The sequence below is a fragment of the Callorhinus ursinus genome, unplaced genomic scaffold (assembly GCF_003265705.2).
Source record: "Callorhinus ursinus isolate GAN/ISIS: 27379988/994484 unplaced genomic scaffold, GSC_fseal_2.0 scaffold35, whole genome shotgun sequence".
NCBI classification, from domain to species: domain Eukaryota; kingdom Metazoa; phylum Chordata; class Mammalia; order Carnivora; family Otariidae; genus Callorhinus; species Callorhinus ursinus.
In genome coordinates this window covers 6,419,205-6,438,387 of record NW_027397097.1, presented here as the reverse complement: position 1 = coordinate 6,438,387, position 19,183 = coordinate 6,419,205, and the positions used below count along the sequence as shown (strand labels likewise).

General features: G+C 36.5%; 1 protein-coding gene across 9 annotated transcripts in view; it reads left to right on the top strand.

Annotated features, from left to right (window-relative positions):
- Positions 1–19,183, top strand: part of GDPD4 (glycerophosphodiester phosphodiesterase domain containing 4) — a 147,508-nt gene that overhangs the window by 70,028 nt on the left and 58,297 nt on the right. For 6 of the 9 annotated variants that reach the window (XR_012374513.1, XR_012374514.1, XM_073879769.1 and 3 more), the window contains exons 12-13: positions 7,260–7,481; positions 8,421–8,575. The exons of the other annotated variants lie outside the window; for them this stretch is intronic. Coding sequence is in view for 4 of the 6 variants with exons in the window: in XM_073879769.1 (XP_073735870.1) it covers positions 7,260–7,481; positions 8,421–8,575 (377 nt within the window). In the remaining 2 variants the exon portion in view is untranslated. The remainder of the gene's footprint in view (positions 1–7,259; positions 7,482–8,420; positions 8,576–19,183) is intronic. 9 annotated transcript variants of the gene reach the window in all.

Genomic DNA, 19,183 nt, shown 5'->3' with positions numbered 1-19,183 from the left:
AATGCAAAACTCCTCAACTAAATGTTAGCAAACTGAATCCAATGATACATTAAAAAAATAATTCACCACGATCAAGTCTAATTTGATCCTGGTATGCAAGGGTGGTTCAGTATTTGCAAGTCAATCAACATGATACATCACATCAGTAAAACAATGAATAAAAACCCTATGATTATTTCAATAGGTGCAGAGAAAGGATTTGACAAAGTAAAACATCCATTCATGATAAAAGCCCTCAACAAAAATAGGTTTAGAGAGAACATACCTCAACATAATAAAGATCATCTGTGAAAACCCACAGCAAACGTCATACTTAATAGTGAAAAACTGAGAGTTTTTCCTCTAAGATCAGAAGCAAGACAAGGATGTCCATTCTCATCATTTATATTCAACATAGTACTAGAAGTCCTAGCCTCAGTGACAAGGAAGGAAGGAAGAAAGGGAGGGAGGGTGGGAGGGAGGGAGGAAGGAAGGACAAAGAGAAAAGAAAAGGAGGGAGGGAGGAAAGAGGAAGGAAGGAAGGAAGAAGGAAAGGAAGGAAGGAAGACATCTGAAAGAAAGACATCAGAATAGGAAAGGAAGAAGTAGAACTGTCACAATTTGCAGATGACATGATACTGAATATAGAAAATGCTAAAGACTCCACCAAAAAACTACTAGAGCTACTGAATGAATTCAGTAAGGTTGCAGAATACAAAATCAATATACAGAAATCCATTGTTTCTCTATACACTAATAATGAAGTAGCAAAAAGAAAAATTAAGAAAACCGTCCTGTTTATAATTGCATCAAAAAGAATAAAATACCTAGGAATAAACTTAACCAAGGAGATGAAATACTCATACTCTGAAAACTATAAAACATTGTTGAAAGAAATGGAAGATGACACAAATGGAAATAATTCCATGCTCATGGACTAGAAGAACATACATTGTTAAAATGTCTATCTTACCCAAAGCAATCTATACATTTAAAGCACCCCTATCAAAATACCAATAGCATTTTTCACAAAACTAGAACAGACAATCCTAAAACTTATATGCAACCACAAAAAAACCCAAATAAGCAAAGCAATCTTGAAAAAGAAAAACAAAACAATGTATCAAAGTCCCAGATTTCAAGATATACTACAAAGCTATAGGAATCAAAACAGTGTGGTACTGGCACAGAAATAGACACATAGATCAATGGAATAGAATAGCAAGCCCAGAAATAAACCCACAATTATATGGTCAATTAATCTTCGAGAAAGGAGGAAAAATATGCAATGGGAAAAAAGACAGTCTCTTCAACAAATGGTGTTGGGAAAACCGGACAGCTACATGCAAAAGAATGAAACTGGATCATATTCTTACATCATAGATAAAAATGAACTCAAAATGGATTAAGGACCTAAATGTGAGACTTGAAACATAAAAATCCTAGAAGAGAGACATTGGTCGTAGCAACATTTTTCTAGATGGTCTCCTGAGGCAAGGAAAATAAAAGCAAAAATAAACTATTGGGGCTACATCAAAATAAAAAGCTTCTGCACAGCAAAGGAAACAGTCAACAAAACTAAAAGACAGCCTACTGAATGGGAGAGGTTATTTACAAGTGACATATCTGATAAAAGGTTACTATGCAAAATATATAAAGAACTTATACAACTCAACACCAAAAAAAAAAAATAATCCAATTAAAAAATGGGCAGAAGACATTTCTCCAAAGAAGAGCTCCAGATGGCCAAGAGACTCAGGAAAAAATGCTCAACATCACTAATCATCAGGAAAATGCAAATCAAAACCACATGAGGTATCACCTCACACCTATCAGAATGTCTAAAATCAAAAACAAGATACAAGTGTTGGTGAGGTTGTAGAGAAAAAGGAACTCCCCCCATGCACAGTTGGTGGGAATGCAAACTGATACAGCCATTGTGGAAAACAGCATGGAAGTTCCTCAAAAACTTAACAATAGAATTGCCATATGATTCAGTAATTCCACTACTAGGCATTTACCCAAAGAATACAGAAACACTAATGTGAAAAGATATATGCACTCTTATATTTATTTCAGCATTATTTACAACAGCCAAATTATGGAAGCAACCTAAGTCCATTGATGGATAATTGGATAAAGAAGCCATGGTGTGTGTGTACACACACACACACACACACACACACACACACACACATACACACACACAGTGGAATGTTACTCAGCTATAAAAAAGAATGAAATTTTGCCAATGATGGATCTAGAGGGTTTAATGCTAAGTGAAATCAACCAGTCAGAGAAAGACAAATACCATCAACCAAAGAGAAAAAGAGACCAAAAAAAGAGCCTCTTAACTATAGAGATCAAACAGATGGTTACCAGAGGGGAGGTTGGTTGGGGGAATGGGTGAAATAGGTGATAGGGATTAAGAGTATACTTACCATGATGAGCACTGAGTATAGAATTGTTGAATCACTATATTGTACAACTGACACTAATATAACACTCTATGTTAAGTATACGAGAATTTAAAAAATAGTGCTAAAGTGTTGGGAACATACATATTTATGATTATTTTGTGTTTGTTTTTTTTTAAAGATTTATTTATTTGACAGGGAGAGAGAGAACAAGAGATCAGAGCCTGATGCAGGGCTCGATCCCAGGACCCTGGGATCGTGACCTGAGCCAAAGGCAGATGCTTAACCAACTGAGCCATCCAGGCGCCCCTGTTTTGTGTTCTTGATATATTAATGACCTCCTCTGTCTCTCGTTAACATTTATGGCTTGAAGTCTATTTTGTCTGATATAAGTATAGCTACACATGCTTTCTTTTGGTTATTTGCTTGGAGTATCATCTTCTACCCCATCACTTTAAGCCTATTTGTGTCTTTATAGCTGAAATGAGTCTCCTAAAGGCAGCATATATTTGGGTGTTGTTTTTCATCCATCCTGCCTCTCTCTGTTGATGGGTGAGTTCAATCCATTTACATTTAGGGTGATTACTAATATGTAAGACTTACCACCACCATTTTATCTTTTGTTTTCTGGTTATTTTGTATCTCTGTTATTTCTTTCTCCTTGTGTTTCTACCTTTTAAAATTGATGGTTTTCCATAATGGTTAGGTATGTTTTGCCTCTTTTCAAAAAATTTTGTTAGTTAACATACGGTGCAATATTGGTTTCTGGAGTAGAATTCAATAATTCATCATTTACATACAACACCCAGTGCTCATCATAATAAGTGCCCTCCTTAATACCCATCATCCATCTAGCCCATCCTCCACCCACCTCCCTTCTTCAACCCTCAGTTTGTTCTCTATTGTTAAAAGTCTCTTATGGCTTGTTTCCCTCTCTCCTTTTTTACTTTTCCCCTTCCCATATGTTCATCTGTTTTCTTTCTTAAATTCCACATATCAGTGAGATCATATGGTATTTATCTGACTTACTTCGCTTAACATAATACACTCTAGCTCCATCCATATTGTTGCAAATGGCAAGATTTCATTCTTTTGATGGCTGAGTAATATTCCATTGTGTGTGTGTGTGTGTGAGAGAGAGAGAGAGAGAGAGAGAGCCCTCTTTTATCCATTCATCAATTGATGGACAATTGGGCTCTCTCCATAGTTTGGCTCTTGTTGATAATGCTGCTTTAAACATCTAGGTGCATGTAACTCTTTGAATTTGTATTTTGGATCCTTTGGGTAAATACCTAGTAGTGCAATTGCTGGATTGTAGGGTAGTTCTATTTTCAACTTTTTGAGGAACCTCCAAACTGTTCTCTAGAGTGGCTGCCTCAGTTTGCATTTTCTTCTGAGGCAAAGATAAAGAGCCTTGCTACTGGATCAAGGAATAGGCATTAATAGGCAATGAGTCTTTGATGTGTGCCAGGTTGTTGAGTTAATGCTTTTAGACCATGGCCTCCCCTTTCGTGTACTTTCAGTCAAAGAAAGGTTTATTATGATTTGGAAGATCAGCAAAGATGATTGTTGAAGAAATATTTTGAGATTACTGAAGGTGTTTTTGGTTTTTGTGTTTTGTGAGAATGGTTCCCAAGATGTTTGATTAAGTTAAATCATACAGAGGCCTATTTCAAAAGAGCTTGCTGTGTATACTCTACAACATCCAACTAATTCCAGAAATTATTTCATTGTCCTTAGTGTTTGGTCGTGGATAATTTTGGATAATTTGTAATCTCTCATTAGATTATGTCCTTCCTCAATCAATATATCATGGCCTCGATCAAGTTTTGGCAAACGGTGGCTTGCTGTCCAGATCCAGCCACTGGCTACTTTTATACAGCCTGTGAGCTTATGATCTTGGTTTAAGATTTGAGAAAAGTAGGATGGGGCTTCAGTAAGTATCTGAAGCATAAATTTCCAGGTAAATTGTTGCTTGTTCCTTGCTGAAGGCAGTGAATATTGGCTGTCTTCATCAGCTAAAACATGAAAGAAAGTAAAGATAGGGCCAAAGAGAATACATTTGGGTTAGGCAATACTAGAAAATGAGGTATAACTCTTTGGTAAATAGCTTACAGATGTTAGACGAATTGGTATCCTCTACCAACACCGTTTTGGTTTTGTTTTTTTTTTTAAACAGACATTTTGCTTGGGCTAATGTGAGGGATAATTAATCCTTGTTGTATCAAAAGTCTGTTACAGTTGGCTTAGATCTTCCTTAACTTCAGCATTAAGAGGTTTTTAGGCAATGGTGTCAACAGAGTCATAACCATATGTCCATAGCCATAATTTGGTAATGTGCTGTAGAATTTTCTGCAACTCCTGAAAATATTCTGTCTGTGGCATATTTCTTTTGGTGGATCTTTTTTGCAGAACAGATTCCTAGTGATGACATTTATAGGAAAGTGCCATAGAGAAGAAAGAAGTGTTCTTCTGACAAAAATAACAGTTACAGGTTGGGATGTGGAAAAGGATTTAAGATTGTTAGAAATTCCCACTACTTCAATGGTTTTAGTACTTTGAACGATCTGATTTTTTCATGGTAGTAGAATTAATAGTAAAGGTAGTGGCACCTGTATCAACAAGAAGTTGTATTGTTGTTCATCTATATTTACAGAGTTCTCTTCAGAACTGCATGTTGAGTGGTAATGTTTCCCTTTAAGTGGCATTATTGGGCAGATTTTGGAAAATTGTTGTATTTCTTACCAATATGATACATTGGATTGTCCTACTTGTAATTTCTCTAAGCATAAGCATAGAGAACTGAGGACTTTTTAGTGTTCTTTTTATTTGAGGAACCAGGTGTTTCATGTGGAGAACCAGAAGTTTGTTTTCATTTCTAGCTTGTTACTTCCTAGAGCTTTTTTGAAAATGTTCCACCATATGTTGGAGATAGTCTCAACTGGCTGTGTCCCATTCCAGTTTTTTTTTTTTCACTAAGTCCCCTATTTTATATACCCCTCCCCCAGAAAAGGCTCAATTTATTTCTGCTGTTAGAGCTATCCCATAATATCATTTAAAGCTACCCCATAATACTATTTAAACCCCAAATACTGGAATCTAGTTTTAAATTCTCCTCTTGTTTAATTTATCCTTAAAGGAAAGGCTTTATAAATGTCCTTGTACAGTGCATTTCCTATTCTTTTTGCCCATTCAGGGACATTTTTAAAATTATGCACAGCTGAGTTATTTAAGTTCTGTCTTGGTCTTTCCCATTCTTTTCTTTTAATAATTTTTCCCATATGAAGATCTAATAATTAAAGTGAATCAGTTGGTCTAGATCTGGTAGAATCTAACAATATATTAAATTTTGAAGCACATGTTCTCTTTTCCTGAGGATTAAGAAAACCCTTAAGAATAGACCTCAACTCAGATCTAGACCATGGTTTAACTTGACTTCTATGGCCTGACTCCTACTCTAGCATGAGGATACTGTACAAGATGATAATTTCTTTGCTGAGAAGAAGGAGATCAGAGGAAGGGGAGGAAATAGGGTAAGAATGAGAACAAAGATAAAGTTATGTAGGAAAAAGAGATTACTTGCCTCTTGAGAAAAGGACCCATGTCCTGTTTCCTTCTTAGAAGTAGCCTTTTATCACTGACTTCACCTACAAATGATCTAAAATGGGCAAATGACTATAAAAGTAGTCCTCTATTAAATTTAATATACCTAATATATGTATGGACTGAGGTGTAAAATGAAATGCTGTGTATTGCAAGAAAATATGACAGTTCTGCCATAAGGGAGGTACAATCCAGTGGAGGCAGTAGAGAGTGAGGGAACTAATGTGAATTCTGCACTTTTCTATGTACTAGACATGCTTGTAGATGCTGTAAATATTTTATCGTATTTAATATTCAAAATAATCCTGAGAAATATATAGATTACTTCTCCCCTCCCCCATTTATAGTTCGGGCAATGAAGACTCTGAGAATTTAAATGGTTTTACCAAGGTTACACAGCAAGACACATATGAAACCAGGATTTGAATCTGGTCTAAGACAAACAAGTAGAAGGCAGAATGAAACATACAACTGAGGCATAAAAATGAGGCTTTGCAGTTTAATACCATCAAAGTCTCTTTAGTTCAGGAATATTTAAGGAAGGCTTCATGAAGGAGGTAACATTTAAGCTGGGCTTTGTAGGTTTAGGAAGGTGGAGGGGTGCCTGGGTGGCTCAGTCAGTTAAGCGTCTGCCTTTGGTTCAGGTCATGATCCCAGGGTCCTGGGATCAAGTCTTGAGTCTGACTCCCTGCTCAGCAGGTAGTCTTTCTCTCTCTCCCTCTGCCTCTTCCCTCTGCTTGTGCTTTCTCTCTCTCTCTCTCTCAAATAAATAAGTCTTAAAAAAAAAAAAAGATTTTAACAGGTGGGTTCGTCAAGGAAAGCCAATGAGTGATAGAGCTGGGATTGAATCCAATTTAACCTGAAGCCAAAACCTATTTTCTTTCCATTGCATAAAACTAGAATAGTGAGAGCAAATGTGGGCAGCCAGTGTGACTTTTATAAAAAGAGATTTTATTACCTCAAGTTGTCGAAAAAAAGCTGAAAAGGAAGGTCAAGACAAAAATATGAAGGACCTTCGGTGCAAACACATGTTCTACAGTGTAGAAGAAATCATTCCAAATGCCATAATTACCTATGAAGATTACATTTAATTTCTCTCCTTGGCAACTCTTATCTCAGGACCAGTATTTCAGAGGGTCTGGTGGGTTGAATGATAATGGAGCAAAATGGAGGTAGGTCTGGGTGTGGGGCTATAGAGCAGGAAAATTGGAAATTGCTTTTGATAGGAGCCAATGTATTCTTTGATGTATTTGTTTTTAGTTGAAACCATTTTACAAAATGAAACCCCTATCAAAGGCTGATCGTGAAAAAGCAGAAAATCAGACGATTCCAAAACTAACCGATTTATTGGAACTTGCACAGAAGGAAAAAAAATTTGTGATATTTGATCTTAATGCCCCTCCACAAAAACATCCTCTCAGAAACACATATATTCGTCATGTAGTAAGCGTGATCCTTGACTCTAAAATTGAGCAACATCTGGTATGTCACCTCATTATTTATGGTAGAGTTTGGGAGGTGGGTAGCATGTCCCATGAGCATAGCAGTTGAACTTGACCTACCCTGTAGATCTTCCCTGAGATGCCCAAATAATTTCGCTTATCTGTAGAAATGGAGGTTATTACTTAGATAGCTACATATGACAATCTAAGAATGACCCAGTTAAATTTTCCCCAGTGGGGAAAAACATGGCAGCTGTTGCTACTCCAAACCAAATGAAGTAACAGCACTCTGTTAAAAAGGCATGTGTGTAATGATTATGTGATGTGACCTGCACCATCACTAGCATAGAACTATTAGAAGGGGCTTGGGCAACACTTGAAGCTTTGAGGATTTGGTTTTAATTAATGATACAGAAGAAACAGCTGGTTCTTATTTGAGCAGAGATTTGTTCATCATATTTTTCAGAAGCAATTCTCTGCACTTGAGCAATCATTCCAAATATCTTAAGTTCTCAGAATGTGGTAGAGTGCTGAGTGAAACAAATAATGTGTTTTCTTGCAAATGGAACTATTTCCACAGATGAATCATTAAAGTATTCCCCATTGACAGGAAATGACCCCTTTCAAAGATGATTTTTAGTGTCATCAACCAGAAGGAATATGATTCCCATCTTTCATCCACACCTACCAACTCCTCATCCACTTTGGCTAGTGTGAGGCTATCTGAACACAATGGGCCTTTGACTCAGCATGTTAACTCTGAGAAATCTCAGCTCCAGAGCAATCTTGCTGAATGCCCCATTATAAGAGTTCATTAGACGGTATTAAGCCAAGTTCACTTTCACCAAGAACTAGAATCTCTCTCCACTACCTGTAGACTGTTACCAATGCTGGAATGAGGCTCCATTTATTCTACATGGGGCCCTTTGTACCTGGAGAGCTGATTATCCACTGAAAGACTTCCTTTTTCACCTTACAGATTCTGTGGTTGCCAAATTTCGATAGGCAATATGTTAGAAACGCAGCTCCTGGTTTTCAGCAAGTGGGCCGGTTATTTTCCATTGAACGTCTTACAAAAGAAAATATCAGTAGAATAAATGTTGACTACAAGAGGTTGTTCCACAGTCGGTTGAGGTAAGAGTTTGACCACACTTCTCTTGGCAGGTATTGCCTTTCTTGCGTAAAATCTGCACTCCCACCAAGCTCCTTAGCTTCTTCTCATCTCAGGATTACTTTGTACGTCTCTTTTTGGAATCCCTGTTTTCCCCTCTTCCCCTTCCCACCCTATCTGTCTCCCTCCCTCTGCCAGCAAACATTTATCAAGTGTAGACTATGTCCCTTGAACATAGTCTTCAGCCCCTTCTCTTCATTTCCAATCTGTTATCATTCAACATGCTTTTTTTCATGCTTGGTGGTTTTGTTGTTATATAAGGTGATCATTGAACAGTCAGAAATCAGGAAGTTGTTTATTTCCTCCTGCCATTACCAGATGGAATGCAGTACTTCATAAATAGCTTTGTGGTCCAGAAAGCCAGATTTCTTATAAGGATAATTAAGAACATAACTAAATCATTTAAAAAAAAAGACCTTAAAACAGCCAAGCATGAGAAGAAACTAAAATTATTAGCTACATTTATAAATATGTAATTAGTGGCAGATTTTTCAAATTAAAAGCACCAGGGAATAAAATGGCAGTTTTTCCAAACTTAACTATTATTAATCATTGCTTAATTTAATCCGTATTTCCTTTCTCTTGGATTTAAAAGTAAATTTTTTCAGATGATTTTAAATGCTTCAAAGACAAAGTTTTCCTTGGAGAGATATATATCCGAAATCTCCTTGGGCTTAATAAAAATTCCCACTAGATACCTTTCTGCATCTCAAGCCATGAACTAAGCTGTTGGATTAACCTCTGCTCCTCTTCTCACTTTTCCTGCCTCTCTGGCCATGTGGTGGTTGATCATGAAATACTGTCTTTTTTCTTTTATCAATGTTTTACCTCTATTTCCCAATCAGAAGATTTCTCTTTGCTCAACTACTACTTCTATTTTGAGTGTATTTCTCTTTCCTTTTACTTTTTTTCAAATAGAAAATAGCTCTATGATGGATGTCCTTCTCTCCTACTCATAATTTAGATCAATCTAGTAGTTGAAAAATAATTATAATAGCTTCCATTTATTGAACCTTCATTATGTGTCAAGTTCTATGGTTGTTAGACCACAGGCTCTTTTTCACATCGTGGCCTACTCATCAGGTACACATGACCTTGGACAAATTTCTAATCGTCGGTTTTCTCATTTGTAAATTAAGAGTAGCAATAACCTAAGGGGGAAAAAAAGACTAGCAATAACATGATGGACTGGTGAAACGATTAGATGAGAATATTCTCCATATTATGCACATGCAAAATGCTGGGCAAGTGTAAGTACACAATTAAGTGTTAGCTTTTATCATCACCATCCTCACATGCTATGCCCTGGAAATTATCACCATCCCTTTTACAAATGAGGAAACTTGCCTCTAAAGAGGAAAAGTTCAAACAGGCTAGGTAATTCACCAAAATTAATATACTTGATCAATAGGGGACCAAACTTAGATTTGTTTTTTTTTAAGATTTTGTTTATTTGAGAAAGAGAGACAGCACACAAGCAGGAGGGAGGGGCAGAGGGAGAAGCAGGCTCTCCACTGAACAGGGAGCCCAATGTGGGGCTCAGTCCCGGGAGCCTGGGATTATGACCTGAGCCAAAGGTAGCCGCTTTACCGACTGAACCACCCAGGTGCCCACAAACTGAGATTTAAATATAGGTCTGACAGAGTCCAGAATCCAAATTCTTTCATCGTAGGTCTTTAAAGTTATTTCTTGGCTATAGTTATATGGGCATAGTTTCAACTGGCATCAAATTTGAGAGGGATCGTATCCTGAGTCCTATTATAAAGTCAAGCAGTTTAATTTAGCTCAGCAAATATTTACTGAGTAATAATATGTACAAGTGCACCATGCTAGTTTTATGCGAAAAGTCAGAAGCAAGGCAGCAGCCTTTTCCTTAAGGAGACCGTGTATTCTAACAAGGACAAGAAGGGTTTCCAGATAGCTGTACTGCAAAGCTCATATGGCGTACAGTATTCCAAGACCTTCTCCTCAAGGACCACTACATTGTAAGAAATTAAGTAGTTGTACCTTAAGTTATTTGTATAATGTTTGTGACCAGAATATTTGTAATTATGATCACATTTCCAATGCATTCTCTGTGATTATGCTCACTTCATAGTCTATCTGACCACTGTCACAAGACATTGTGGCCCTGCCATTTTGACCGAGAATGCTTTAAATACATTATTGTAATCAAAATTATGTGAATATAGAGATGCCCTATGCTTTATTTCTGATGTGGGAATTTTTATAACTTAATTTTAGGGGTGCCTGGGTGGCTCAGTCAGTTAAACATCTGCCTTTGGCTCAGGTTGGGCTCCCTGCTCAGCAGGGAGCCTGCTGCTCTCTCTGCCCCTCCCTCCTGCTCTGCTCTCTCTCCCTATCTCTCTCTCTCTCAAATAAATAAATAAAACCTTTAAAAAAATAAATTCTAGTTAACATATAGGGTAATATTGGTTTCAGGAGTCAAACTTAGTGATTCATCACTTACATATAACACCCAGTGCTCATCACAAGTGTCCTCCTTAATACCTTTCACCCATTTAGCTTATCCCCCACCCACCTCCCTCTATCAACCTCAGTTTGTTCTCTATAGTTAAGAGTCTCTATCGTTTGCTTCCCTCTTTTTCCCCCCCCGTCCTCTATATTAATCTATTTTGTTTCTTAAATGCCACATATGAGTGAAATTTGGCAAATATGGAATTTGTCTTTCTCTGAGTAACTTATTTCACTTAGCATAATACACTCTCGCTCCATCTGTATCATTGCAAATGGCAAGATTTCATTCTTTTTGATGACTGCATAATATTCCTGTGTGTGTGTGTGTGTGTGTGTGTGTGTGTGTGTGTGTGTGTGTGTACACACCCCCACATCTTCTTTATCCATTCATTAGTCAATGGACATTTGGGCTCTCTCCATAGTTTGGCTATTTTTGGTAATGCTGCTATAAACGTGAGGGTGCATGTACCCTTCCGAATCTGTATTTTTGTATCCTTTGGGTAAATACCTAGTAGTGCAATTGCTGGGTCATAGGGTAGTTCTATTTTTAACTTCTTGAGGAACCTCTGTACTGTTTTCCAGGGTGGCTGCACCAGTTTTCATTCCCAGCAACAGTACAAAAGTTTCCCCTTTCTCCGCATCCACACCAACATCTGTTGTTTCCTGAGTTGTTAATTTTAGCCAGGTATGAGATGGTATCTCATTGTGGTTTCGATTTGTATTCCCTGATGCCGAATGATGTTGAGCACCTTTTCATGTGTCTTTTAGCCATCTGTGTACTTTTGTTTGGAAAAGTGTCTATTCATGTCTTCTGCCCATTTCTTAAACTGGATTATTTATTTTTTGGGTGTTGAGTTTGAGAAGTTCTTTTTAGGTTTTGGATACTAACCCTTTATCAGATATGTCATTTGCCAATACATTTTGATAGTAGAAATTTTTATTTTTCCTCTTTTCCTTGATCAGTTTTGCTAGGAGTTAGTGAATTTTATTAATCATTCCAAAACACCCAATTTTGGCCTTGTTATCCTTTTTCTATTGAACATTTGCCTTCCCATTTCGTTGATTTCTGTTCTTTATCATTTTCTTCTTCTACTTAAAGTTGAATTTGCTCTTTATTTTTTATTTGTAAAATCTTTATGTTTGAGTTTTAGATATGACAATAGGAACATAAGCCTTCTTATGAACATAATATAAAGCTGGAATTAGATAATGGAGTTTAAAATAGTAAGTATGTTAGTGAATAATTCCAAATGTAAAATACTCACCAGGGCACCTGGGTGGCTCAGTCGGTTAAACATCCAACTCTTGATTTCAGCTCGGGTCATGATCTCAGGGTCATGAGATCGAGCCCTGCATTGGGCTCCTTGCTCAGTGGGGAGTCTGTTTGAGATTCTCCCTCTCCCTCTGCCCTTCCCCTCACTTGTGCTTGCGCTTGCTTGCTCTCTCTCTAAAATAAATAAATCTTTAAAAAAATAAATGTCTTTTTTAAAAACTAAAATAAAATACATACTATATAATAATAATCTAATAAAAGTATACTTAAGTTTTTCAAATCTTAAAGTGTAGAATAGATAGTATATATCTGGTCTCATAATTTACTTTTCTCAAAACATTTTTTTATTGAAGTATAGCTGACACACGGTGTTACTTTAGTTTCAGGTGCACAACATCGCGATTCCACAACTCTACACATTATGGTATGCTCACCACAAGTGTAGCTACCATTTGTCACCATATAAGGCTATTACAGTACCATTGGCTATATTCCCTATGCTGTACCTTTTATCCCCATTTCATAACTGGAAGCCTGTATTTCCCACTCCCCTCTACCTATTTTGCCCAGGTCCCCCAGCCCCATCCCCTCTGGCAACCATCAGTTCTACTTATAGGTCTGCTATTGTGTTGGTTGGTTTCTTGGTTGGTTATTCATTTACTTTGTTTTTAAGATTCCACATATAATTGAAATCATATGGTATTTGTCTTTCTCTAACTTACTTCACTTAGCATATTTTCTAAGTCCAGCTATATTGCAAATGGCAAGATCTCATTCTTTTTTATGGCTCAGTAATATTTCATTGTATATAAATATACCACATCTTTATCCATTCATCTTTTGATGGACACTTAGGCTGCTTCCATGTCATGGCTATTGTAAATAAAGCTTCAATAACCATAGGGATGCATGTGTTTTTTTGAAATAATATTTGTTCTCCTTGGGTAAATATCCAGTAGTTGAATTACTGGGTCTTATGGTATTTCTATTTTTAATTTTTTGAGGAACCTCCATACAGTTTCCCACAGTGGCTGTACTAATTTATCCCACCAACAATGCACGGGAGTTCCTTTTTCTACACATCCTCACCATTCCTGTTACTTCTTGCCTTGTTGATACTAGCCATTCTGACAGATGTAAGGTGATGTTTCATTGTGGTTTGATTTGCATTTCTCTGATGAAGAGTGAGATTGAGTATCTTTTCATGTGTCTCTTGGCCATCTGTATGTCTTCTTTGGAAAAATATCTGTTCAGATCCTCTGCCAGTTTTTAAAATCAGATTGTTTTTTAATGTTGTTGAGTTATATATTTATATGTTTTTGATATCAACCCCTTATTGGATATATCATTTGTAAATATCCCTTCTCCCATTCACTTGGTTGCCTTTTCATTTTATTAATAGTTTCCTTTGCTATGCAAAAGCTCTTCATTTTGATGCCATCCCAGCAGTTTATGTTTGCTTTTGTTTTTCTTCCTCTGCCTAGACACGTATCTAGAAAAATGTTTCTAGGCCTAATGCCTATGTTTTCTTCTAAGAGTTTTATGGTTTCAGGTCTCACATTTAGGTTTTTATTCATTTTGAGTTTATTTTTGTGAATGGTATAAGAAAGCGGCTCACTTTAATTCTTTTACATGTTGCTGTCCACTTTTCCTAGAACCATTTATTGAAGTGATTGTCTTTTCCCAATCATATATTCTTTCCTCCTTTGTCCTGATTTAACTGACTGCATGTGTGTGAGGTTATTTCTGGGCTCTCTGTTCTTTTGATCTGTGTGTCTGTGTTTTGCCCGTACCATACTGTTTTTTGATTATTACAGCTTTGTAGTATATTTTGAAATCTGGGACTGTGATACCTCCAGCTTTGTTGTTCTTACTTAAGATTGCTTTGGCTATTTGCGGTGTCTTGAGGTCTCATACAAATTTGAGGAATATTGTTCTAGGTCTGTGAAAAGTGTTCTTGGTATTTTGATAGGGATAGTTTGAGTTTACAGATTACTTTGGATAGTATGGACATTCTAGCAATATTAATTCTTTCAATCCTACAAGCATGGAATTCTTTCCATTTCTTTGTGTCATCTTCAATTTCTTCATTAATTGTTTTGTAGTTTTCAGAGTACAGGTTTTTCACTTCCTTGGTTAAATTTGTTCCTAGGATTTTGTTCTTTTTGGTGTAATTGTAAATGGGATTGTTTTCTTAATTTCTCTCTATGCTGCTTCATTAGTAGTGTATAGAAACACAGCAGATTTCTGTGTATTAAATTTGTATCCTATAACTTGACTGAATTAATTTATCAGTTCTAATAGTTTTGTGGTGGACTCCTTAGGGTTTTCTATATATAGTATCATGTCATTTGCAAATTATGAGAGTTTTACTCCTTCCTTATGAATTTTAATGACTTTTATTCCTTTTTCTTATCTGATTACTGCAGCTAGGATGTCCAGTACTATGTTGAATAAAAGTGGTGAGAGTAGACATCTTGTCTTGTTCCTGATCTTAGAGGAAAAGCTCTCAGTTTTTCCCCATTGAGTATGATGTTAGCTCTGGGTTTTTCATATATGGCCTTTATAATATTGCAGTATGTTCTCTCTAACCACACTTTGTTGAAAGTTTTTATCATGAACAGATGTATTTTTCAGATGCTTTTCCTGCATCTTTTGAGATGATCATATGGTTTTTATCCTTCCTCTTGTTAATGAGATATATCTCATTGGTTGATTTGCTAATATTGAACCATACTTGTGTAATTATAATAAATCCCACTTGATTGTGGTGAATAATTTTTTCATTGTATTGTTGAATTCGGTTTGCTAATATTTTGTTGAGGATTTTTGCATCTATGTTCATCAAAGATATTGGCCTGTAGTTCTTTTTTATTGTAGTATCCTTATCAGGTTTTGGTATCAGGGTAATCCTAGCCTCATAGAATGCATTTGGAAATTTTCCTTCTTCTTATATTTTTTGGAAAAATTTGGGAAGAATATGTATTAACACTTATTTAAATATTTGGTAGACTTCACCCATGAAGCCATCTGGTTCCATACTTTTGTTTGGAAGTTTTTTGATTACTGATTAAATTTCATTACTAGTGATTGGTGTGTTCAGATTTTCTATTTCTTCCTGATTCAGTTTGGAAAATTGTATGTTTCTTGAAATTTATCCATTTCTTCTAGGTTGTCTGATTTGTTGACATATAATTATTTATATTCTTTTGTAATTCTTTGTATTTCTGTGGTGTTCATTGTTATTTCTCCTCCTTGATTTCTGAATTTATTGAGTCATCTGTCTTTTTTTCTTGATGAGTCTGGCTAAAGATTTATTAATTTTGTTTATTTTTCAAAGAAGCAACTCTTGGTGTCACTGAATTTTTTTGTTCTTTTTTTTTTTAGTCTATTTTTTCCCACTCTAATCTTTATTATTTCTACTTGTTTTGGGTTTTGTTTGTTGTTCTTTTTCTAGTTCTTTTAGATGTAAGATTAAGTTGTGTATTTGAGGTTTTTCTGGTTTCTTGAGATAGGCCTTTATCACTATAAACTTCCCTTTTTGAACTGCTTGTGCTTTGTCCCAAAGATTTTGGATCATTGTGCTTTCATTTTCATTTGTGTTTATGTAAATTTTATTTCCTCTTTGATTTCTTCATTGATCCATTGGTTGTTTAGTAGCATGTTGTTTAGCCGCCATGTGTTTGTGGTTTTTCCAATTTTTTTTCTTATAATTGATTTCTAGTTTCATGCTGTTGTGGTTGGAAAAGATACTTGATATAATTTCAGTCTTCCTGAATTTATTGATACTTGTTTAGTGGCCTAATATGTGATCTGTCCTGGAGAATGTTCCTTGTGCAGTTGAAAAGAATATGTATTCTGCTGTTTGTGGATGGAATGTTCTGTGTGTATCTGTTAGGTCTAGTGTATCATTCAAAGCCAGTGTTCCTTTGCTGATTTTCTGTCTGGATGATCTATCTATTGATTTTAAGAGGGGTATTAAAGTCCCCTATTATAATTGTATTACTATTGATTTCTCCCTTTATAACCATTAATATTTGCTTTATATATATAGGTGCTCCACTCTTGGGTGCATATATATTTATAATTGTTATATCCTCTTGTTGAATTAATTTCTTTATTTTCATGTAGTGCAGTTCTTTGTCTCTTGTTATAGTCTGTGTTTTAAAGTCCATTTTGTCTGATATAAGTATTGCTATGCTGGCCTTTTTAATTTTTTTTTTCTTCCATTTGCATGGAATACGTTTTCCATCCATTCACTTTCAGTCTGTATTTGTTTTCAGGCCTAAAGTGAGTCTCTTGTAGGCAGCATAAGATTGGTCTTGTTTTTTTTTTTTTCTTTAGCCATTCTGTCACTTTATGTATTTTGATTGGAGTGTTTAGTCCATTTACATTTAAAGTAATTATTAATATATATGGAGTTATTGCCATCTTATTATTTGTTTTATGGTTATTTTTGTAGATTTTCTCTGTTCCTTTATTCTTCCCTTGCTCTCTTCCTTGTGCTTTGATGGCTTTCTTTTGTGGTATGCTTGGATTCTTTTCTCTCTCTAATTTTTGTGTATCTATTACAGGTTTTTGATTTTTGGTTACTGTTGAGTTTATATATAGCATCTTAAGTGTATAGCAGTCTACATTAAGTTTATGGTCCCTTAAGTTTGAACACATTCTAAAAGCACTAATTTTTACTTCCCCTCCCCATTTTATGCATATGATGTCATATTTTACATCTTTTTATTTTGTGTATCCTTTGATACACAAAATTTTTTATAGATATTATTTTTTATAGATATGATTATGGGGTTTTTTGGTGAGAGAGAGAGAGTGAGAGAGTGAGCATGAGTGGGAGGGAGGGGCATAAGGAGAAGTAGACTCCCCACTGAGCAGGGAGCCAGACACAGGGCTAGATTCCAGGACCCTGGGATCATGACCTGAGCCAAAGGCAGACACTTAACCAACTGAGCCACCCAGGTACCCCTAAATATGATTATTTACATATTTAGTTTTTTACAAAGTTTTTACATAGTTTTACTGCTCTTGTGATTTAACCTTTATACTTGCTTTATAAGTGATTAATCTATTACCTTTAATTTGTGATTGCTTTTACCTGTGAATTTTTTCCCTTTCATAATTTTCTTCTAATTTTAGCCTTTTCTTTTCACTTAAAGAATTCTCCTTAACTTTTCTTATAAATCTGATTTATTGGTGATGAACTCCTTCAACTTTTGTATATCTGAGAAACACATTGTCTCTCCTTCTCTGTCATTTTCCCTTTTTTTTTTTTTTTTAGTAGACTCCATGCCCAACATGGGCCTTGAACAACCCTGAGATTCAGAGTCACATGCTCTACCAACTGAGCCAGCCAGGCACCCTGCCATTTTACTTTATATGTTTTGGTGTGGACCTCCTTGGATTTATCTTTTTAAGGCTCTCTGTGCTTCTGGACCTGGGTGTCTGTTTCCTTCCCCAGATTAGGGACGTCTTCAGTTATCCTTTTTTAAAATAATTTTTCTTCTCCTTTCTCATTTTCTTTTCCTTTTGGGATCCCTCTAATGTGAATTTTATTACACTTGATGTCAGTGTGTTCCCTTAACTTAGTTTTATTTTTTTATTCTTTTTTCTTTTTGCTGTTCACCTTGGTTGATTTCCATTACCTTATCTTCCAGATTGCTGATCCATTCTTTGGCATCCTTTAATCTGCTGTTGATTCCTTCTAGTATATTTTTTATTTTGGTTATTGGATTCTTTGGCTCTGACTGGTTATTTTCTATATTTTCTTTTTGTCGAAGTTCTTACTGAGTTCCTCCACTCTTCTTTCAAGTTTACTGAGTATCTTTGTGCATATTATTTGGAATTCTTTATCAGGATATTGCTTATCTCCATTTTGTTTAGCTCTTTTACTGTGATTTTGTCTTGTTATTTCGTATGGGACATGTTCCTCTGTCTTTTCATTTTGTCTAACTCTGTGTGTTTGTTTCTGTGTATTAGCTTGAGCAGTTATGTCTACTGGTCTTGAAAGTAGTGGCCTTTTGTAGAAGCGGTCCTGTGCTGCCTTATGGCACAATCCCCTCTGGTTACCAGAACCAGGTGCTCTAGGAGTGTCCCCTGTGTGGGCTTGCCTGCACCCTCCTGTTGTAGCTGAGCTGTGATTGCCTTCAGCCCAGATGGCTGCAATGACCTACTTTGCCTGGTGTGGATGCACTAGGCAGGGTTTGGCCCCCATGTTGTTGAGAGGCCTGCCTGCAGCAGCCACTGGCTTGTTGGTGGATGGGGCCAGCAGTCAGCCTAGCTGTCTGCAGTTAGCGTCTCCTGCCACAGCTGTAGGCACACCAAAGGGCAGTGCTTGCTCCCTGTGCAGCCAGCTAAGAGCAAGAACTGTGGGCACACTGGTGTGTGGGTTGTTTTTCTACTTCCCAGGGCAGGAGTCACTTTGGAGTGGCGCTGGTCCAGCTGGGGCAGACTTCGGCGTGTGATGGGGCAGGAGTCACTTTGGAGGGACCCTTGCCTCTGTGTTGGATGGGGTGGGTCTGCAGGGAAACACCGGGACAGGACATGCAGTGCTAGCAAGGCAGATGGAGAGTGTTGGCACTGGCTTCTGCAAGCATCTGGCTGTCTGGGCTGGGAGAGTGGAAGACAAATGCTGCCTGCTAGTACTTTTGTTCCCCGAGAAATTTCCTATAGATTTTTGCCCCTGCCCATACATGTTCTAAGATTGGTCAATACATCTCCTTTGCATATACCCTAGGGACTTTTCAAACTGCTGCTTTTGTTCTATTTCTCAGCCTAGTTATTTAGTATGCTGGTTCTTTATAGGCAGAGA